The sequence below is a fragment of the Stegostoma tigrinum genome, chromosome 11 (assembly GCF_030684315.1).
Source record: "Stegostoma tigrinum isolate sSteTig4 chromosome 11, sSteTig4.hap1, whole genome shotgun sequence".
Lineage (NCBI taxonomy): Eukaryota > Metazoa > Chordata > Chondrichthyes > Orectolobiformes > Stegostomatidae > Stegostoma > Stegostoma tigrinum.
This window is the reverse complement of record NC_081364.1, coordinates 5,223,870-5,248,062: the sequence shown is the minus strand read 5'-3', so window position 1 is coordinate 5,248,062 and position 24,193 is coordinate 5,223,870. Positions and strand designations below refer to the sequence as shown.

The 24,193-nt window shown below is 42.0% G+C and overlaps 1 protein-coding gene across 1 annotated transcript in view; it reads right to left on the bottom strand.

Moving 5' to 3' along the window:
* The window catches only part of ruvbl1 (RuvB-like AAA ATPase 1), a 65,591-nt gene that overhangs the window by 8,900 nt on the left and 32,498 nt on the right, over positions 1–24,193 (bottom strand). Inside the window, exons 8-9 of the mRNA XM_059649721.1 lie at positions 20,335–20,533; positions 12,409–12,511 (exon numbers count right to left, since the gene is read on the bottom strand). Of these exons, the coding sequence (XP_059505704.1) occupies positions 12,409–12,511; positions 20,335–20,533 (302 nt within the window). The remainder of the gene's footprint in view (positions 1–12,408; positions 12,512–20,334; positions 20,534–24,193) is intronic.

The following is a 24,193-nucleotide window of genomic DNA, read 5'->3' as shown; positions in this document are numbered from 1 at the left end:
ATTGTTCTGTTCTGAGGAAGGGTCACTTGACTGGAAATGTTAAATCTGATGATTTTTGTCCACAGATACTGCCAGACTTGCTGAGCTTTTCCAGCAATTTCTGTTTTTTATTTCTGATCTACAGCATCCACATCATTTTTCCAGTTTTCCCCCAAGAACAGTGCCTGTTATCTGCAGTAATAGTCTAGCGATAATTACATCAAGCTATCTCTCTCCATAAATTTTCTATGATTCCATGACTTACTCCATGCTTGAATTATTGGTAGGCCAACATATCTAACTTGTCACATCCTGCCTTCCTACGTCACAATGATCCAGGTTGAGAGGTGACTTAATTGAGACATATAAAATAATCAGAGGGTTAGCTAGGGTGGATAGGGAGAGCCTTCTTCCTAGGATGGTGACGGCGAGCACGAGGGGGCATAGCTTTAAATTGAGGGGTGAAAGATATAGGACAAATGTCAGAGCTAGTTTCTTTACTCAGAGAGTAGTAAGGGAATGGAACGCTTTGCCTGCAACGGTAGTAGATTTGTCAACTTTAGGTACATTTAAGTCATCATTGGACAAGCATATGGACGTACATGGAATAGTATAGGTTAGATGGGCTTGAGATCGGTATGACAGGTCGGCACAACGTCGAAGGCCGAAGGGCCTGTACTGTGCTGTAATGCTCTATGTTCTATGTTCTATTACCCAACTGGATGTTGCTTGACAGTTGGCCAAACAGCACCATTATAAATGATAGCTTTCCAATCAGTTATTGAACCGACTGGATGTAAATGCACCAACTATCATGATGGAATCTCAACTCAAGTATGTAAATTAGGAGTGCAGACTTCCAGACTGCTAGTCAAGTAACTTGATAACAATCGCACTACACCTTGGAATTGTTAGATCCCTAGCAATAACTGCTTTGCAATAATTATTTTTAATTCTTTCCACAATGTTTATGCTTATACTATAAAACTTAAATTGCAGCTGACTGTGGCCCTGCAGATTGCAGAGCCTCAAGTAGTGCCTACTTTACATTGGTGAGGCACTGAGTTTGGTCTCTGGCATCTCAATGCACTCACTCTAGAATTATTTGGCTGAGATAGGATGGTCCAAATGACCTTTTGCATTCATGATTCTAAGAAAAAGTTGACTACAATGAATTAAATGATCAGTAAAATCTATACATTTTTTAAAATAAGAAGAAAATTTGAGAATGCTTGAAAAACACATCAGGCAACATTCAAAAGGGGTTGACTGGCTAATGCTTCAGATGAAATGCCATCTGTATCATGTTTTGCCAGCCTCATTACTCCTGAATGTGCTGTCTGGGCACAGTGCTCAACTCCAGAGGGGAATCACAACCAAACTCAATTCTCGCTCGTGTCTAGTATAATTCTGAGATAGAATCAGTGAACCATGATTAGCAGCAGGAAAGAGTTGCTCAATTACCTTTCTGATAGAGACCATCCTCTTAAGGAGATAACTTGCTGCAAAGCTGGAGTTCTTGTCTATCAGATCAGACATTAAACGGAGATTCACCATTCAGACAATACTTACTGGTGTTCTATTTGGGTTCTGCCAGGGCCTTCTGGGTCTCGACCTCAGTACAGCCTTGATCCAAATATGGTCAAACAGCTGAGCTCCAAAGGAAAGTTGTGCATGATTATCCTTGACATTAAAGACAAATTTGACAATATGCTATCGAGGAGACCTGGCAAAACTGAAGTATATGCACATCAGGGGCAATCTCTACAGTGATCGGAGGCACACCTAGCAAAAAGATATTACTATTGGAGGTCAACCATTTCGGTCCTAGGACAATGTTGTAGGAGTTTGTTGGAGTAGTGCCTTAGGCCCAGGTCAGAGGCTAGGAATTCTAGGCTTCCACACTGTAGGGACTCTATGGGTCTGTGTCAAATAACTTGCCTCCTGTGCCCTGTGCCTCTCCACCATCTGCAAGGCACAAGTCAGGAATATGAACAAATTATCGCCACTTGCCTGGATGAGCACAGCTTCAATAACACAAAAAATTCGACACCAGCCACAGCAAAGCAGTCTGTTTGACTGGCACTGATGCACAACAGCAGTAGTGCATACAAGGTACACCGCAGCAATTCACCAAAGCACATTTGACAGTCGCTTCCAAATGCATCACCTATTTTATTTGTCTAGGCCCATACTTTTCCCCGGAACTTGCTACAAGGAAATTAGCTACTGTGTTTCCATTTTAGAGCAGCAGTTACATATCAAACATCATGTAAATCACTCTGGAACATCCTGCGGCCAAGAAAGATGCTGCATAAAGGCAAGTTGATTGATTTACAAGATCCCACACTGCTGATTGAAGAGGAGGGAGTTCTCCCACTATCACAAACAACATAACCAAATTTAAGGGCTTTTCTAATTTGCTGACTGTCAGATCTTCCTTGCAAAAAAACAGCTAATGAAAAAGAGATAGTAGGAACTGCTGATCCTGGATAATCTGAGATAACACAGTGTGAAGCTGGATGAACACAGCAGGCTAAGCAGCATCAGCGGAGCAGGTAAGTTTGACAGTTTGAAGTTTCAGAAGAAGGGTCTTGACACGAAACATCAAACTTTCCTGCTCCTCTGATGCTGCTTGACCTGCTGTGTTCATCCAGCTTCACACCGTGTTACCTCACCTAATGGAAAAGTTGACTCAGAAAGTGACCAACATCCCTCTAAGCTGTGCAGCCAGTTGGAAATCCCACACTTAACTTGTTGACATACAATGCACTGACTCCTGCATGCAAAGTCACTGCCTTGCTCAGTCCTTGGAAGTCTGCGAGTGGGAGAGAAAAGTAACTGGACTTGAAAAGATAACTAATCAGCAGTGAAGAACTTCAAGACATCCTGAGAATATGACAAATGTAATCTAAATGACAGTCACGTTCCGCATAACCGTTACGCTTATTTAGATAGAAATTGAAATTTCAACATTCTGTTCTAAATGACAACATAACACAATCGTTTAACATTCACAAATAGTCACTTGCTCGTACAGAATTTGATTATTGATTTAAAAAAAAGGACATCTTGTTGAAGCTTTACATCTTGTTTTCACCAGGATGTTTGCAAGATATACCAATGTGAAGGGAAAATTTTTATACCGTGCATGAAGACAGTGCTGATTTGTTGGCAAGTTGGCTCTGATTGTTGGAGGCAGTGCCATGACAAATGTACCAGTCAATGACATTGACAATTGACAATTAACAGTGAAGTTTTCTTTAAATTATAAACCAAACAAGTTGACTCTGATTGGTCAAAACATTGCCCTGAGAAATAAACCAGCAAAGTGGCTGGCACCTATTTTGCTGAGTTAAAACAGGCAGAGGATGAGTAAGTTTTCTCTGTCTGTAAAGAACAGGGTCATGTGTCGTAATGTATTTAGCATCCAGTTTACACAAGCACATTGTTGTCGAAGAATTTGGTGGGAACACAGTCCTTATTTGGGGAAAGCAGCAAAGCTCTTTTCTGTGGAGCTTTCCTGTTTGCTCATGGTCCTGTTCAGTCTCCATCTCCATTCTAGCTTTCAGTATACTCCAAGTTTCCTGTTTCATCTCTCTCTCTTTGCTCAGACTTCCACTCTTATTTTGACTTGGGTTTCCTGGTGACCTCCACCTCCTCTCAAGCAGTTAATCTCTTGCTCTCCTTTCTTGAAACCTTTGTTTCTTCACATTCCTCCTTCATAAAATGATGGATGCAAGTGGAAAAGCCAGTGTACAGTGAAGTCAGATTTCTAGCTTTTTAGTGAGGTTCTGATTGAAGAAAAATCTAAGACATAGGGCCATACCTTTTCTTTCATTCCAGATTTTGTTTTCTTTAAGCTAAAAAAAAAGGGCTGGAAGAGAAGGATGCGCAAGTATACAATAAAACCGAAGTAAGAAGAGGACATCTTTGGCTTTCAGTGAAATAAAGCAGTCCCATATCTGGCATTCACCATCTTTTTTGTGCAGCTAATGTTCGGTTAAATGTCTATATAAAAGGGCTGTATAATCTACTACACCTTTCTAAACGACTAAACGTTGTTTATTGATTTACTTTATCGTAATCGCTTCGCTACTTCCTTGTTTACAATGGTGCCAGAGTGAAAAATAACTGGCATTATATGAAACTCTCACTCCTGGACTTATCTCTATGATGCTACACATAGCATCATTATCCAGGAGGTCCTTATCACTTCTGTTGCTGATGCTGGGTAACTGAATGATTCAGACCAGCTCTACGCCAGCTTTAACAGTCAGCATTCTACTCACTTGCAAGCGTTTGAACAGAAAGCTGTTTGTATTGAAAAGTGCCATTCAGAATTATTTTTAGCCCCAAGAATATGAGAGACAAAGACAAATCTAGCTTTCTTTTCATTTAATTATTTAATCTAAAATCATTGTAACTGGTAGCATTTTATCCCCCCAGAGAGGAAAACTGACGTGGATAACAGAAGTTTTCCCAGCTTGGGAATCTTGCAACAGACACTCTCAAATTAGGTATGGCACAAAGTTGGACACAGAAAAAGCTTTCTTTACACTGTCCCCATCAGACACTCTCAGGGCAGATACAGAACAGGGTCAGACATGGGATAAAGCTCCCACCTCATTGTTGGGAAAATGTGTCTCAAATCCAAACATCTTTTATGGTAGTAGTATGGCTCTTCCTATAACCGCCAATTATGAATTAAGCCAAGTCAACAATTGATTGCTGGAATTGTCAATTTTAACATGGCTAAGCAAAAACCTTTTTACAAAGGATAGTCAGTCAGTAGACAGTGGAAGATTAAATCTTATCAGGATAGGATGCTGCTAAGCTCTGTTTGCATTGGCCAAAGGCCTGTGTCCAAGCTACAGTTACATCCAGTTCTGCTAATCTTCCCAATTTACATTCCACTGACCTGTTGTACATATTACTAAAGCCAAGAAAACAAATAGTAAGCATGTTCCTTTGTACCAAACATACGACACAATTTACTTTCAGATTTCACTTCACCTTGTTCTAATGACAAAGCCTGATCAGTTTGAATGCTCTTAAAAGCAAGAACAAAATAGAAACCCTGAAATAATGAATTTTAAGTGCACACACTATTCAAATCTGCCCTGCCATAATTTCAACGAACTTTTTCTAATCATTCGTAGGCTGAGTGTGTTGCTGGCTAGGCGAGCATTTATTTCCCATCCCTAACTGCCCAGAAGGCAGGTAAGAATCAAACACATTGCTGCGAGTTTGGAGTTACACGTAGGATGGCAATATCCTTCCCCAAGGAAGATATATTAGTGAGCAAAATGTGTATTTCCTGCAATTGACAATGGTCATCATTAGACTCTCAATTCCAGACTTTTATTGAATTCAAATTCCATCAACTGCCATGGCAGGATTCGGATCCAGGTCCCAGAAAATTACCTGAGTCTCCAGGTTAACAGAACAGCAATAACACTTGGCTGTCGTCAGTCCATCTATTCCAGTTAAAACAGAAGTTCAGGCAATAAATTTCCCCTTGTAAAAAGTTTTTCATGGGATACTGGAATTGCTGGCATGGCCAGCATTTATAAACTCTTAATTGCCTTCAAGATAGTGGTGAGCTGCTTTTTTGAACGGGTGTACTCCACCTGGTACAGGCACTCCCACAACGCCGTTGGGAATATTTTAATCCAGTGACAGTGAAGGAACAGAAATATTGTTCCAATGCTTTGCCTGGAATACTTAGAGGATTGAAGAAATTGAATAGCAGATATAGTATCATCACTAATACGAGGGTATGGGTGGGATTATAAAATGTTCTTACTAACTCTTCTTCCCAACATCCACTGTAGCCAGACCTTCCAGTATTCTGAAGGTTTCAATTAGATACCCCTCATCTTCAAAATTCCATCAAGCATAGACCCAAAGTCCTCAAATGTTCCTCCAATGTTAAGCCTTTCATTCCTGGGATCATTGTGAACCTCATCTGGAACCGCACCAGGGCCAGTATATCTTTCCTGAGGAATAGATTATATTAGATTACCTACAGTGTGGAAACAGGCCCTTCGGCCTGACAAGTCCACACTGCCCTTTGAAGCATCCCACCCAGACCCATCCCTGAACACTATAGGCAATTTAGCATGGCCAATCCACATAGCGTGCACATCTTTGGACTGTGGGAGGAAACTGGAGGACCCGGAGGAAACCCACGCAGACACGGGGAGAATGTCTGTGTGGGGTTTGCACAGTCACCTGAGGCTGGAATCGAACCCGGGTCCCTGGCGCTTTGAGGCTGTAGTGCTAACCACTGAGCCACCGTGCCACGCCAGAATTGCTCACAATACTCTAAATGTGGTCTGACCAGAGTGTGATAAAGCCTTTTATAAAAACCAAAAGAACTGCAGATGCTGTAAATCAGGAACAAAAACAAAGTTGCTGGATAAGTTCAGCAGGTCTGGCAGCATCTGTGGAGGAGAAAACAGAGTTAACGTTTCGGGTCCGGTGACCCTTCTTCAGAACGAAGGAAGTTCTGAGGAAGGGTCACCAGACCCGAAACGTTAACTCTGTTTTCTCCTCCACAGATGCTGCCAGACCTGCTGAGGTTGTCCAGCAACTTTGTTTTTGACCCTGCTTTTATATTCCAGCCCTCTCAAAATAAAATGCCAACATTGTGTTTGCCTTCCTAACTATTGACTCAACTCGTGCATTTACCTTAAAAGAATGCTGGATTAGGACTCTTTTCCATTGTACTTCAGATTTCTGAATTTTCTTCCCATTTAGAAAACAGTCTATGCTTCTATCCTTCTCACCAAAGTGCATGACCTCACACTTTCCCACAGTGTACTCCATCTGCTACTTTTTTTGCCAATTCTCCTAACCTGTCCAAATCTTTCTGCAGCATCCCCACTTCCTCAATACTACCTGTCCCTCTCCACCTACCTTTGTATTATCTGCAAACGTAGCTAGAATACCCTCAGTCCTTCATCTCGGTAATTAATGTATAAAGTGAAAAGCTGTGGTCCCAACACTGACCCTTCTGGAACACCACTGGTCACCAGTTACCATCCTGAAAAGGACCGTTTCATCCCCACACACCACCTATCCATGCTAGTACCTTGCCTCTAACACCTTGGGCCTTTATCTTACTCAGCAGCCTCCTGTGCGGCATCCTGTCAAAGGCCTTCTACAAGTCTAAGTAAATAACATCTATTGGCTTTCCTTGGTCTAACCTGCTCATTACCTCCTCAAAAAATTCTAACAGATTTGTCAGAAATGACCTCCTCTTGAGGAAACCATGCTGACTTCACCCCATGCACTTCCAAATATTCAGAAATCACATCCTTTACAATGGAGTTCATAATCTTACCAATGATCGAGGTCAGGCTAATCAGCCTGTAAATTCCCGTCTTTTGCCTTACTCCATTTTTAAACAGGAGGATTACATTAGCGATTTTCAGTCCTCTGAGACCCTCCCTGACTCCAGTGATTCCTGTAAGATCACCACTAGTGTCTCCGCTATCTCTTCAGCTATCTCTTTCAGAACTCTGGGGTGTAGTCCGTCTCGTCCAGGTGGTTTATCCACCTTCAGACTTCCAGTTTTGCTAGCACCTTCTCCTTGGTGATGGCCACCACACTCACCTCTTCCTTCCCCCCCACCGACTGTTTAATTTTTGAGATATTACACGTGTCTTCCACAATTAAATTAGATGACGCAAAGCACTTATTCAGTTCCTCCGCCAATTCTTTTTTCCCCCATTACCACTTCTCCAGCATCATTTTCCAGCATTCCCATGCCCACTTTAGCATCTCTTTGCCATTTATATATCTAAAGGAACTCTTGCAATCTTCTTTTATACTACTGGCTACCTTACCCTCATATTTAATCTTTTGGGTCCAGTGACCCTTCCTCAGAACTTCCGGAGATTTTAAGCCTTGCTGCTGATAATCCCTGAACAGTTCCCCTTTCCTAGTCTTGCCTATGTTATTTGTCCCACGTGGACCACAACAAATGGATCCTGCCCCTCACCCTAGCACCAGGCAGGCAACATACCACGCGGGACTCTCCATTCTACTTACAAAGGGTGCTATCTATTCCCCTAATTATAGAAACCTCTACAACTATCACTTGTCTTTTTGCTCTCTCCTCTTGAATGGCCTCCTGTACCATGGTGCAGTGGTCAGCTGGGTCATTCTCACTGTTCCTAACCCACACAGGGAATAAGTACCTCACACTTGTTGGACAAGGTCAAGAGCTGAGGCTCCTCTGTTACTGAATGCAGGATCCCTTTACCTGCCTCACATACAGTGAAACCCTGCTGTCCCTGGTCACTGACCGAATTTGAGGTACTTAATTTACCAGATCTGACTACATGCTGAAAAACAGCAAACAGGTAACTCTCCTCCTCCCGAATGTGCTGCAGCGTCTGAAGCTCGGACTCTAGCTCATCAACTCTGAGCCGAAGTTCCTCCAGCAACTGCTGATGTGGTCATTGCAGCTCACAAAGGGATCAGCCATCTCCCACATCACAAAGTTGCAGAACATCACCTGCCCAGCCATCTCTACACAGTTAATTATTTATTAGTTAGTTCAGAGAATCATTGAATCCCTACAGTGTGGATCCCAAAAGGTCCACACCGATCCTCAGAGTATCCCACCCAGACCCATCCCCCTACAACCTACCAAATGGACCCATCCCTTAACACTATGGGCAATTTAGCATGGCCAATCCAACTAGCCTGCACATTTTTGGATTGTGGGAGGAAACTGGAGCACCCGCAGGAAACGCACGCAGACACAGGGAAAATGTGCAAACTCCACACAGACAATCGCCTGAGGGTGGAATTGAATCCAGTTCCCTGGCGCTGTGAGGCTGCAGTGCTAACCATTGTGCCACCATGCTGCCCAAGATGATCCCTGGTTAGCTAACTATTTATTAATTAGTCCAGAATTCTTTGACCACTCTCCAGCTTTATTATTATTTTCACATATTGTCCTCTTTGCTACATTTACACACTTCTATCATGTTTCTATTGCACCTTCTCTCCTACCCTCTAAGCTAATGCAACTTTTATTTCATCTCCATACTCTATTTCCCTCCCAAAGTTTTGTGATGGCATTCTAACATGCCGATATTAATTACTTAGCTTTTCAAAGCTCAAGATATTAAAAAGAGCTGAAACAAGATGCAACAGATTGGAGATGGATCAGCAGGGAGGCCATGGGTAAGAGGTGACCAAACACTTTTGATCCAAAGACGTGGCATGAAAGAGAAAAGGAAAGAAAGCAACATATGAAACTTGGGAAATAGGAGCAGGGGTAGGTCATTTAGACCTTCAGGCCTGCTCTGCCATTCAATACGATCATGGCTGATCATCCAAATCAGTACCCTGTTCTTGCTTTCTCCACACACCCTTTGACCCCTTTAGTCCAAAAAACCATATCAAATTCCTTCTTGAAATGTTTCTTTACTGGACTGGACTGTTGTAAGCAATGAAGTTTAGGGCCTGGAAAGGCATTAGGAGAGGGAAATCAGTTAAATTTCTAAAAATAATACTCAAGTATAGGAGCTGGATAGGAAAACTTTTATTAAGTACTTATGATACATCAGGTGGATGTAAAAGATTCCATGTGGCAACATTTTGAAAGGCAGAGTTGTTCTCACTGTCCTGACTAACATTTATCCCTCCATTAAGGCTATGGTCATTATTGTACATCTGTTTCTGACAGCTTACTGTGTGCGAGTTAGCTGCTGCATTTCCTACAGTAACCATATTAACAGTACTTAACTGGCTGTTTTACCTCTGGATATGAAAGTGGTACATAAAATGAAAGCTCTTTACTCTTTGTTGCTGATCCCTATCCAATAAGGCCTTTCAGAAAATTGAGATATATAGTGAGTAAATGCTGGAAATACCAACCACAAAGCAGCAGTGTGGAGAGAATTTCATTTCAAATCAATAAGCTGACTGATGAAAAGTTATCAGTCTGAAGTGTTAACTATATCTAGAGAACTAAATATGGATGTGAGTTTGCTCGCTGAGCTGGAAGGTTAGTTTTCAGACGTTTCGTCACCATTCTAGGTAACATCATCAGTGAGCCTCTGACGAAGCGCTGGTGTTATATCCCGCTTTCTATTTATCTGGTTAGGTTTCCTTGGGTTGGTGATGTCATTTCCTGTTCTTTTTCTTTTTCTCAGGGGATGGTAGATTGATTTGGAGCCAATGTGTTTGTTGATGGAGTTCCAGTTGGAATGCCATGCTTCTAGGAATTCCCGTGCCTCTGTTTGGCTTGTCCTAGGACGGATGTGTTGTCCCAATCAAAGTGGTGTCCTTCTTCATCTGTGTGTAAGGATACGAGTGATAGTGGGTCATGTTGTTTTGTAGCTAGTTGATGTTCATGTATTCTGGTGGCTAGCTTTCTGCCAGTTTGTCCAATGTAGTGTTTGTCACAGTTCTTGCAAGGTATTTTGTAGATGACGTTTGTTTTGTTTGTTGTCTGTATAAGGTGTAAAACAGCAGCTAATGAACTTAAAAGACCCTATACAGACAACAAACAAAACAAACGTCATCTACAAAATACCTTGCAAGAACTGTGATAAACACTACATTGGACAAACTGGCAGAAAGCTAGCCACCAGAATACATGAACATCAACTAGCCGCAAAACGACATGACCCACTATCACTCGTATCCTTACATACAGATGAGGAAGGACACCACTTTGATTGGGACAACACATCCATCCTAGGACAAGCCAAACAGAGGCACGGGAATTCCTAGAAGCATGGCATTCCAACTGGAACTCCATCAACAAACACATTGGCTCCAAATCAATCTACCATCCCCTGAGAAAAAGAACAGGAAATGACATCATCAACACAGGAATGGCATCACCAACCCAAGGAAACCTAAACAGATAAATAGAAAGCGGGACATAATACCAGCGCTTCACCGGAGGCCCACTGATGATGTTACCTAGAATGGTGACGAAACGTCTGAAAAACTAACCTTCCAGCTCAGCGAGCAAACTCACATCCAGAACCTCAACCCGAGCAACAAATCTTCTCAAAACTCGCTAGAACTAAATATATTAGCATGGAAACAAGTAGTCCACTTTGACAATGTTCCCAAACTAAACTTGTGCCACTTGCCTGCGTTTGGCCCATATCCCTCCAAACCTTTCCTATTCATGTACTTATCCAAAAGTCATTTAAATGTTGTAACTCTTCCTGCATTTACTACTCTCTCTAGCAGTTCATTCAACACACAAACCAGTGTCTGTGTAAAAAAAGTTGCCCCTCGTCTTTTTAAAATCTTTCTCCTCTCACCTTAAAAAATTCCTCCCTAGTTTTGAACTCCCCCACCCTAGGGAAAAGACCCTCGCTATTCACTTTATCTATGCTTCTCATGATTTTATAAACCTCTAGGGTCACCACTCCATGTCCTCTGCTCCAGTAAAGTATGTGGCAGCTTATTTTTATAACTTAAAACCTCCGTTCTTGGTAACATAGTGGTAAATATTTTCTGAACCCTCTCCAATTTGATAACATCCTTCCTATAACTGGGCAATCAGAACTGCACACAGTATGCCAGAAGAGACCTCACCAACATCCTGTACAACATCAATAGGATGTCCCAACACATACTCAAAGATCTGAGCAATGAAGACAAATGTGATAAATGCCTTTTTAGCCACCCTATCTACGGTGATGCAAATTCAAAGAATTATATACCTGAACCCCTACATCTCTGTTTTCCAACACTACTCAGGGCCCTACCATTAATCATACAAGTCCTGCCCTTCCGTGTTTTACCAAAATACAATAGCTCGCATCTATCCAAATTAAACTCCATCTGCCACTCCTCAGCCCACTGAAACCATCGATCAAGATCTCTTCGTATTCTTAGATTACAAAATTACTAACGATGCCCCCACATTCTCCTTAAAATGGTTTATATATCTGGCTGACGAAAGTGGTCCCAGTACCAATCCCTGCGGAACACTGCTGGTCACAGGCCTCCAGTCTGAAAAACAACCTTCCACTACCACCCTCTGCTCTCCTGTTAGGCCAATTTTGTATCCAATTGGCAAGCTCACCCTGAATCGCATGTGATCTATCTTTACTAATTAGTCTACCATGTGAAACGTTGTGAAAGGCTTTACTGAAGTGCACATAAACAACCCGTCTACCGCTCTGCTCTCAATGTTTCTGGTTGCGTCCTCAAAAAACAGTCAGGTTTGTGAGACAACCCACTGAGTATTTTCAGCATTCACTGTTCTATATTTCAGTTTTCCTGTATTTTGACAGAGTAAAGATATGACTGGACCGCTCATACGTGTAAAGAATGTCACTTCTAGGTCAATCCTTTTGAAGGAGTCAGAAAAGGGATTGGCAACCTTCTTCCTCTACTGTTCAACATTCAGATTCAAAAAGCAGCGCCTACCTGTATCATCTCATCTGGAGTGTATAACATTGTCCTGATGATCATGACTCGGTCTAAAAGGTCAAGAGGAATCCCATGAGGTGACACTATATCCTCTGTACCCCTGGAAAAAGGAACACAAAAAGATTAAAATAAATGAACAATCCTTAACTGGATGAAAGCTACAAATCATTTGGCAACATGCCTGAAATTCCACATCAGTTTCAGGAGAAAGCATTTGTCTTTTAAAAAAAACGTAACAGAACAGCTATTTAAATAGACTATTTCCCATTCAGATTATGAATTGAATTATAAATTGTATGTAAAAGCTGTCGAGTCCCAGTAATTCCATTTAGTTAATTATATTACATGAAATTTACATATAGATTAAAATTTCAAGCAGACTCAATCCATCTCAATACTGACACTGCTAGAGTTCAAAGAAATCTTTGTTTTTGTAGCACACAATATTTTAAAAAGCAGAACTGAACCACTAGATGGTGCTATGTTAACACATTACAAGCATCTCCTATCTGCTTCATCCATTCATTGACCAACAAAGACTCCATAAAATTAATTAGCAGAATTGATAGCATAATTGGTAAGACACATCCTTGTGCCAGCTACTGTGCAACAATATTCAGTCATAAGAGAGCTGAAAATTGTGAGCACCTCTACACTATCTAAATGACGTCTCCTGTCATGACACACTCTGGCAGATGGTACTGATCTACTCAGACCAGCTCATTTCAAGTAATGCAAAAAGTTACCTGATCTCAACTGGAACGATCCATGGAATAAAAAAATTCAAGCGGTGATGGGTTTGTTATTGGGAAGAGAAACTGGACAGGGTTTCTGTACAGCTTTAATCTTTCTGACCTGTACTTCTGATCTGCTTGCCATCTGCCCTTTCCAATAACATAGATTCCATTTCTTTTCCACCTCTCTTCAGTTCTGGAGGGCTAGTGGATTCAAAATGTTAACTGTTTCTCTATCTGCTGAATTTCTCCGGCCTTTTCTGTTCATATTTTGATAGTTTCACGCTTACGCAAGGCTCACTGCATCTTTTGGATGGAGATGACAAGTTGTGTCAAAGAAACCAAGCAGCTGAGGGCTTCAGGGAGGAATTTTAGAATCTTACTACACATTTCTTTTTACATTTGATCAAATGTGACCCATTTGTGATTTTTGTAAAGTTATCATTGATTATCTATGACTCTACTCTGCGATTCTATGATCATTGGGGCTCACACATTAAATATAACCACTGACTGAGGTGAGGCACCAAATGGCTACAGCATCTAGGGACTGCACCCTCATGAGTGATGGTGCTTTCAGAACAGAGAGAGGGAGAGAAGTCGCAAGAGAAGGAGAATGAACACAAGGAGGTGACAAGGTCTGATCTGAGGATCAGTATGCTGGGACTTAAAGCAGCACAGCGTTGTCTTCATATTAACAGCTCCCCGAATTAGATAGAATCTACAGCACAATGGTGGGCCACTGAGCCCAATTGGTCCACCAAATGCTGATGCTTTGATGTTATCCTATTCTTCCTCAACTAGTCTCGCATTTCACAGAAGTCAAGGGAGCTACCATGTTCACAATGAGCAAAGAGAAATACTGGTGGGTAACTATGAATAGAACACAAGTTCAACAAGTGTCTGCAACTCAAGTGTGTAAGGTAGTTGGAATTAAAGTTTTTAAAACAAGTAAATAAAAAGGATAACACCCTCACCATTATATTAACTGTAGATGCTAAATTCCTACACAGCATAAAAAGTACATAGAATTAAATGGGAGTTAAACATACCACTTAGGCTTTTGGACTGGCCAACATGGGGCTTAAGATCCAACAGTTAACTTTACAATGGGTTAGAGTCATACGGTACAGAAATAAGACTCTTCAATCTAACTCATCTGTGCTGAATAGACATCCCAATCTGACCTAGTCCCGTTTGACATCATTTCGCCCATATCCCTCAAAACCTTCCTATTCATATACCCATCCTTTAAATGTTGTAACTGCAATAGCCTCCACCACTTCCTTTGGCAGCTTGTTTGATACATGCACTATGCTCTGTATGAAAAAGTTGCCTTTAAGGTCCCTCTCACTTTAAATCTAGGCCCTCTAGTTTTGAATTCTCCTACTTGGCTATTCAGCCTATACGCACACCTCATGATTTTATAAATCTCTAAGATCAACCCTCAGTCTCTGATGCTTCAAGGAAAAAAGCCCCTGGAACCCCTGTTCAGACTCTCCCTATAACTCAAACCCTCCAGTCCTCACAACATTCTTGTAAATCTTTTCTGCATCCTCTCAAGTTTTACAACATTCCTATGGAAAGGCAACCAGAAACTGAATGCAGTATTCTAAAATTCTAACTGGCTTCACCGATGTTCCGTACAGCCACAACATGACGTTGCAATTCGCACACGAGCTAAATGCCTTCTTCACCACCCTATCTACCTGCAACTTCACTTTCAAGGAACAATGCATCTGCAGCTCCAAGTCTCTTTGTTCAGCAAGACTCCCCAAGGCCCTATCATGAACTGTACAAGTCCTGCCCTGATTTGTCTTCCTAAAATGCAATACCTCACATTTATTTATACTGAAGTCCATGCTGCACTGCTAAGCCCATTGCCCAATCTGATCAAGGTCCTGCTGTACTCTGGATGATCTTCTTCACTATCCAGCGCACCACCAATTTTGGTGTCATGGGTAAACTTTATAACCATATTCACATCCAAGTCATTTATATAAACGATGAATAGCAGTGGACCCAGCACCAATCCTTGTGCCATATCGCTAGACACAGGCCTTCAGTCTGAAAAGCATCTTTTTGACCACCACCATCTGTCTTCTACCTTCAAGCCAATTTTATTTCAAATTGGCTAGCTCCTTCTGGATCCCACGTGATCCAACCTTATAACCAGTCTACCATGAGGAACCTTATTGAAACCTTCGTAGAATGTCCACTGTTCTCATTTCATCCGGTGGTCTCACCCCACCCTCCTCCACTTCCAAACAAATAGCCCCCCAACAACGCACAGCTTGTTTCTACCTCCTGCCAAAAATCCACAAACAGGACTGCCCAGGCAGACCCATTGTTTCAGCCTGCTCATGCCCCACAGAATTCATCTCTTCCTACCTCAACTCAGTTTTCTTCCCCTGGTCCAATCCCTACCCACATACATCCATGATTCCTCTGACACCTTACATCAATTTCAAAACTTCCAGTTTACCAGTTCCAGCCACCCCCTCGTTACCATGGATGTGCAATCCCTTTACACATCCATTCCCCACCAGGGCAGTCTTAGGGCTCTCCGCTTCTTCCTGCAGCAAAGACCTGAATCATGCCCACCCACCACCACCCTCCTCCGCTCGGCCGAGATTGTCCTCAACAACTCTTTCAACTCCTCTCATTTTCTTCAGGTAAGAGGGGTTGCCATGGGTACCCGCATGGGCCCTGGTTATGCCTGTCTGTTCATGGGGTACGTGGAACATGCCTTGTTCCAGCCTCTTCTGGCCCCCACCCACAATTCTTTTTCCAACACATCGATGAAATCATCGGTGCTGCTTCCCTCTCTCGTCTGGAATTGGAAAACTTCATCAATTTCACCTTCAATTTCTGCCCTGCCCTGACTTTCACCCGGTCTATCTCTGACTCCTTCCTTCCTTTCCTCAACATTTCTGTTTCCATTTCTGGGGATAAACTGGCCACTAATATCCATTACAAACCCACTGCCTCCCACAACTATCTGGACTATACTTCCTCACACCCTGCTTCCTGTAAAGACTCCATCCCATTCTCTCAGTTCCTCAGTCTCCGTCGCATATGTTCGGACGAGGCCAACTTCAACAATGGAGCCTCCGAAATGTTCATCTTCTTCCCCAACCGACATTTCCCCACCTCCGTTGTCAACAGGGCCCTCGACCAAATCCAACCCATCTCCCACACTTCCGCTCTCACCTCTTCTCTTCCCTCCTGCAACAGCAATGGGGTTTCCCTTATCCTCACCTACCATACCACCAGCATCCACATTCAGAAGATCATCAGACGCCATTTTCACCGCCTTCAGCGAGATGTCACCACTAGACACATATTCCTCTCCCTTCCCTTGTCTGCTTTCTGCAGGGACTGTTCCCTCTGGGACACCCTGGTCCACACTTCTTTCACCCCCAACACATCCCCACAGCCCTACAGCACCTTCCCCTGAAACCGGCGAAGGTGCAACATCTGCCCATTTACCTCCTCCCTCCCCAGTATCCAAGGGCCCCAACAGACCTTCCAGGTGAAGCAACACTTCACCTGCACTTCCCAGAGTCTAGTCTACTGCATTCGCTGCTCACAATGTGGTCTCCTCTATATTGCGGAAACGAAGCATAGATTTGGCCACCGCTTCGGAGAACATCTACGTTCTGCTCATAAAAAGACCCTGGACTAGCTGTTGCCTGCCACTTTAACACACGACCCTGCCCCCTGGCCAAAATCTCTGTTTCTGGCTTGCTGCAGTGTTCCAGCGAAGCCCAATGCAAGTTGGAGGAACAACACCTCATTTTCCACTTGGGGACCCTACAACCCTCTGGACTCAATATTGAGTTCAATAATTTTTGGGCCCAAACTCTCCCCTGTCCCAGTCCCCCACCCCACACACCAGGTCTTGCTACCACATAGCCTGCTATTACACACCCACTGTTGTTAGTCACCAACAATCCCCATTAACAACTATTCACCCTCTCAGACTGAGCGTTAGCAACTCCTTTGTCTGTCAACTGTCTTTCTCTCTGTTTGGGCTCTATCCAATTGTTTATTCCCTATCCCACCCACCTCCCTATTTTCTGCATATAAACTGACATTTTCCCAGCCACCATCAGTTCTGAGGAAGGGTCACCGGACCCGAAACATTAACTCTGTTATTTCCTTCCCAGATGCTGCCAGACCTGTTGAGCTTTTCCAGCAACTTTGTTTTGACCCACTGTTCATCAATTTTCTTTGTCACCGTTTCAAAAAACTCAATTCAGTTAGTGAGACATGCTTTCCCATATACAAAGCCATGTTGGTTATACCTAATCAGTCCTTGCCTTTCCAAATGCATGTGGATCCAGTCCCTCCGATTCCCCACCAACAACGTACCCACCACTGAAGAAAAGTTCACCTTACAGCCTTTCAGACAGTAGCTGTTACCACTCATTTATTTTCTGATGTCATTTCTTCTCTAGCACGTGCAAAGAGAGATTGCATTTTGTAGCAATCAAATTCATTTCATTGGTCTAAATCCCTACCACGAGAAAATGTAATGATATTCCACTGAATGATCTTGCACATGACTTTTATTAAGATGAGACTTGGGATGGTCAGTCTGAACAAGATTCAAAGGCAAGTCTAAAGAAGAAAATTGTGAATTATCAAATAAAATGCCCATTCCCTTCAAATTTATTCTGCCCACACAGATTTCCTCTTGCAATTGAGTGGTTTTTGAATTGTACTTGATTGTATGGACCTTGAGTATTTATTGTGAAAAAAAAATGCCAAAGATTTTTGACATATTCATCTGGACAGAACTGCAAGGACTAATCTCAAAGAAAACAACTACTTATACATGCAAGAAGAGGGTAGTTAACTGGATGCAAAGTGGACTATTATTAATAAAGGCACACAGTCATGAAGAACACACTATGGAACAGTTAAATACCATGTAACATAGACTACTTTTGAGATTTGGTCCCGATCGGCGCAAGGTGAAAAGCTTTCAGATTATGTCCTCTTTTTAAATCATTAATTAAGTATTTGCACAACTGTGTTCCCTTCTAACTCATAACCACATTGCTTACATGTGAATTAATCACTAGAATATAAGCACTGTGAATGTGGGGATTTGATGTTAAGATAGAAAGTTCGGATGAAACTCAGCAGATCTGGCATAGTGAAACAACATTAATAATTTAAGGCTGATATGATGGTTCTGAAGAATTATTATTTCAGATTAAAATATATCAGGCTCAAAACATTGATTTTTGTTTCTCTATCCATAGCTGCTGCCAGAATGTTCTAGAACTTTGCGCGTTTGTTACAGTCAGTCAATGAGATCAGCCACCCATAGCCTATTTTACCTGGAGGAAGGTTGCATTCTCATAAGTGACAGTTTTTGAAGACTAACTGAACCACCTTCAGAAGTCTTGTGGCATTTTTGAGCAGAAGCAGACAACTCTCTAATATTAGATAACAAGGTGTAGAGCTGGATGAACACAGCAGGTCAAGCAGCATCACAGGAGCGGGAAAGCTGATGTTTTGGGCTCAGACTCTTCAGAAAATTTCAGTTGTTAGAAGTCAGCATGCAGGTGCATCAGGTGGTGAACAAGGCATGTGGTATGTTCACAGCCTTCATAGTGAGGGGATTCGAGTACAGGAGCAGGGATGCCTTGCTCTAATAATATAGAGCCCTGGCGGGACCACATCTAGAGTATGCAGGTTTGGTCCCCTTATCTAAAGAGAGATGTTTTGGCTGGTGGAGGACTGCAATGAAGGTTTACAGGGCCGATTCCTAGGATAGCAGGACTGACATTTGAGAGAGAGAGATAATGGGAACTGTATTCTTGGACTCTCCAGCATCTGCAAAGTGTGAAGCTGAATGAACACAGCAGGCCAAGCAGCATCTCAGGAGCACAAAAGCTGACGTTTTGGGCCTAGACCCTTGATGAAGGGTCTAGGCCCGAAACGTCAGCTTTTGTGCTCCTGAGATGCTGTTTGGCCTGCTGTGTTCATCCAGCTTCACACTTTGTTATCTCTGACATTTGAGACAGGCTGGATTGGTTAGGACTAGGAGTCCAAAACTATAGGGCATAGGTTTAAAGGGAGAAGGGAAGGATCTAAAAAGGGACCCAAGGGTCAACTTTTTCCACAGAGAGGGTGGTGCATGAATGGAATGAGTTGCCAGAGGAAGTGGTGGAGGCTGGTACAATTATAACATTTAAAAGGCATCTGGATGGGTATGTGAATAGGAAGGTTTAGAGGATATGGGCCAAATGCTGGCAAACGAGACTAGATTAATTTAGGATATTGGTCAGCGGAATATTGAACTGAAGAGTTGGTGTCCGTGTTGTATACCTCTATGATTCTATCTTCGTTAGAGTTTAGAAGAATAAGGGGGAAATCATACAGAACCCTATAAAATACTAACAGGAATAGACAGAGTAAATGGAGGAATGATGTTACAATGACTGGGGAGTCTACAACCAGGGATCCAAGTGTCATAATCTAAGGATATAGGGTAGACAATTTAGGACTGAGATGAGGTGAAATTCCTTCAACCAGACAGTGGTGAGCTGGTGAAATTTTCTGCCACAGAAAGTAGTTGAGGTCAAAACTTTCAATGTTTGAAAGAAGGTGATTGATAAAGCTCAAGGGATCGAAGGACGTAAAGTGAAAGCAAGAACAGGGTACCGAGTTGGATGGTCAGCCGTGATCATATTGAATGGCAGAGCAGGCTCAATGGGCTGAACGGCCTGCTCCTGGTCCTATATTTATGTTTTTGTATCTAAACTGTGACAAGAGGACAAGGGCGCATAGTTCAAATTATGAAATCACAATTCGAAGCCAGACTTTGAGAATTATTCACCCAGAGTGTTCAATACACGAACTATACTACCAGTTAGTGAAAGTGGAGCTAATTCCTAGAGTATTTGAAAGCCAAATCAGGTGCAGTAGTAAATTGAACAGCTGTCCTCAAATGTCCTTGTAAGAGGGGATCCAAATCTCAAACTATAATCTTTTGTCTGTTGATTTAAACACATATGTTCATGTTTCAATCTTATCAATGAATAGGCTGATATATAGATGCATCAATGTAGATGTGCATATACAAAGATTAAAAAAAAATTCTGCCACTGCACCAAGATATCCATGAGGAGGGAATGACAATACATTTTGAATTCCACAATTATCTTACCTAACAACACAGTTTCCTCGATTAGTAGCAAAAATAACGATGGGAGCAATGCTGGACTCGAGTGCTCGGTGCAGGTAAGTGAAACATTCTATGTCAAGCATAGGAACTTCATCAATGAAGAGAACTCCTGGAACCAGCTCAGCAATGCCTTGATCGATGTATTTGTTAACAACCTTGTTAATCTCACCTCTCAGTTTGTCTGCAATTAAGAAGTTATTATTTCATTTTAGAAGGTCAGAAATAATTCAAAAAAGGTTTTCTTCAGAACATTGAATCATACTAACACACAAAGGGTCATGAGCATCTCCAGATAGGGTAAAGTCATGCACATCACCAATTCACCTCTGCAGGTCCCATGATGGACGTTATACTATAACTGCCACTACAATTTAAACAGACAAGTGAACTACAGAATGTGGTACTAAAACACAGACTCAAAGATTTTCATATTCCATTAATCAAGTTACTACTCCTTTGGGCAATCAGAAGATAAACAATAAGACCACATCCAGATTCAGATTCAATAACAATTGTCAAAGTGAACTGGTAGAGAGATTGGGTTTCAGCAGAAATGCAGAGCTTCAGTACCCTCTATGTATGAGCAATTTGTTAATGAGGCTAACGCAACACGGTATCACAGCAACATAATACAGAAGAAACAATGGTCTTGAAGCTCAGAAGGACAAAAACTGTAAAAGTGGAACAGAGAGGAAAACAGAAATGATGAAGTGAAAAGGATGTACACCAAGTGCAAGGATCTGGGTTCCAGCTCATGAACCCAAATACAGCAGGGCATCAATCTTTGTGATACCAGAAATTCCCACACAGGCCCACTGATAGGGAATGAAAACAGAGAGGATTAGCTTGTGGCTCATACAATCACTCAAATATTTTTGGAGGATACCCATCTACCTTCTGGGTAAAGGCACTTTACTGTTCTGACAGAAAACACACTGCAATGTATCAGGCCTAAACTCGCCAAACTATCAGCAGAACTTCTTACAGTACTCTTTATTTGGGAATTCAGAAAGCTACTGAAAATTGTCAATTTTTTCAATAAAAGTAAACTCCATGAGAACTCAGGGCAGAAAATGGAACTGGGATTAGAGTATGAAATAAACAAGTATTCTTCCATTACAGTGCTTGGTGCTGAGCTCATCTTGGATACAGAGGCAATAACTGGATTTGGGCTGTTTGTAATTGAAGGCTGAGCTATAGGAACAGAAGATGAATCAATTCCTTTCAGAAACACTTAGGTTGTTTGTTTAACAGAACCATCAAATTGAAAATAAGATCAATAGCAACAAATGAAAACTTTTGGTACATCAGATGACAAAATTATCAACATATTATTGATAAGGGTGGCACGGTGGCTCAGTGGTTAGCACTGCAGCCTCACAGCACCAGGGGCCCGGGTTTGATTCCAGTCTTGGGTGACTGTGGAGTTTGCACACTCTCCCCGTGTCTGTGTGGGTTTCCTCCGGGTGCTCCGGTTTCCTCCCACAGTCCAAAGATGTGCAGGCTAGGTGGATCGGCCATGCTAAATTGCCAGTAGTGTTCAGGGGTGTGTGGGTTATAAGGGGATGGGTCTGGGCGGGATGCTTCAAGGGGCGGCGTGGACTTGTTAGGCCAAAGGGCCTGTTTCCACACTGTAGGGAATCTAATCTAGCCTCAACTGCTTCACTGGGCAGGGAATTCCACAGATTCACAACCCTCTGGGTGAAGAAGTTCCTTCTCAACTCAATGTTAAATCTGCTCCCCTTGTTTTGAGGATGTGCCCCCTAGTTTTAGTTTCATTCACCAGTGGAAACAACCTCTCTGCTTCTGTCTTATCTATTTCCTTCAGCATTTTATATGTTTCTATTAGATCACACCTCACTTTTCTAAATTCCATTGAGTAGAGTCTCGGTCTACTCAAGAACAAAAACAGAAGTTGCTGGAAAAGTGCAGCAGGTCTGGCAGCATTTGTGAAGAAAAATCAGTTAATATTTTGGGTCCGGTGTTCCTCCGTTCTGAGGAAGGGTCACCAACCCGAAACGTTAACTGATTTTTCTCCACCAATGCTGAGCTTTTCCAGAAACTTCTATTTTTGTTCCTGATTTACAGCATCCACAGTTTTTCAGTTTTTACCCAGTCTACTCAATCTCTCCTCATAATCCAATCCTCTCAATCTGGAATCAATCTAGTGAACCTCCTCTGCAACTCCTTCAATGCCAGCACATGCTTTCTCAAGTAAGGATCTCTTCATCACTCTCACTCCCCATGTCCCATCTTTGCTCCCCAATGTCCTGTACCCTTCATCCTGCTAGCCCAAGCCCCTGTGCCCATCCTACATTCATGTCAACCTATGCCTCTCTGCCAATGCTCCACTATGGACCCTACGGCAATCTACAACAGCCCTGTACAACTCTATAACTCTCATATCTTCCATTTCAACATACATCCCTTGACAAATCCCCCATAGTAGTTTATAGTCCCTGTGCCAACCTAACAACAACTAATGCCAAAATACTCCCCCAAACCACCACCTTTTGCCCATGTAGAAGTTTTAAGTTTCTATTGTACAGGTCATGTTGGAAAAAAGAAAGATTCATTAAAAACTTATTACATTTATATTTCTTGAGCTACATATGTCCATTTATTCTAATTCATGGTGAAAATTCAACATCTATATAAAAGTAAAATACCGCAGGTGCTGGAAATCTGAAACAAAAACAGAAAGGGCTACAGAAACTCAGGGCTGGCAGCGTTTGTGGAGAGAGGACCAGTGTTAGCGTAGAGTCCAATATGGCTCCTTTGGAGGGAAGAGAGTTGGAAAGTTGTATTATTTAGACTGCAGGCAGAGGGCGAGGAGGAGCAAGTGGAACACATTATGTGAATGCTCAGAGGCAAAGGCAAAAGGTGATGACCGTGGACATTCAAAAGGATGTACAAAGCTCAGACCTGATGCACATGTGCATTTCCCAAAAGCAGCCGCTGATTTATTTGGTTAGCTGCCTTTGGGCAATCCATACGTGTGAAATGCACCCCATCTCTGCCCTTCCCCACCACCGTATTGAAAATAGGTACTGTGGTCAGCAGCAGAAGTTGCTATCAGCCACCATTTGTGCAATGGTAAAAATGGAGACCATTTAGACTTATTCCAAAAACAAAGAGGTAGGTTATGAAGAGAGATCGGAGAAGCTGAAATTCTACAGACAAGAGATGGTTATGGGGTCACCTCATCTAGGCATACAAGATATTAAAAGAATGCATAAAATTATTGGAAAGACGAAAGTTAGAAGCATAATAGTAGATCATGAAAAACTTCACCACAAGTGGTTACTGAAGAAGAATCTATGACATATCTAAAAAGAGAAGTAGATGTGTATTTATAAAGGAAGAGAATAAAACAGTGCAGGGAAAAGTTATTATAGGAGATTGCTTGAGTTGAAATGCTAACATTGCCATAGATGCAAGGGGCTCAGTAATGCTCTGTTCTGTAACTTCCATGATTCTAATATTATTTCAAAGCAAGTCAGGCAGTAGGGTGTAAATTTAAATTAGCTCAAAGTACATTAAAAATTGATATTAATAATTCCTTACTGAGAGTGAAAGGTTTTCTATAATCTACTCAGTAAGATAATAATGTCAAAGGCTTGAGGCATTCAAAATGTTAGATGACAAGCTTCGATGGGCTAAACAGCCTTCAGCTTGCCCTCAGCTGCTAATGAGCATAGCAACTGGTACGTATATACCTCTGATGTTGAAAAGAAATGTAAATTTGAAAAATGTGCTCCTAATTTTCTGACAATCTACTAAAATACAAATCATTTTACATTAACATTGCGTAGCCAAACAGAATTTCTATCAATTCTTG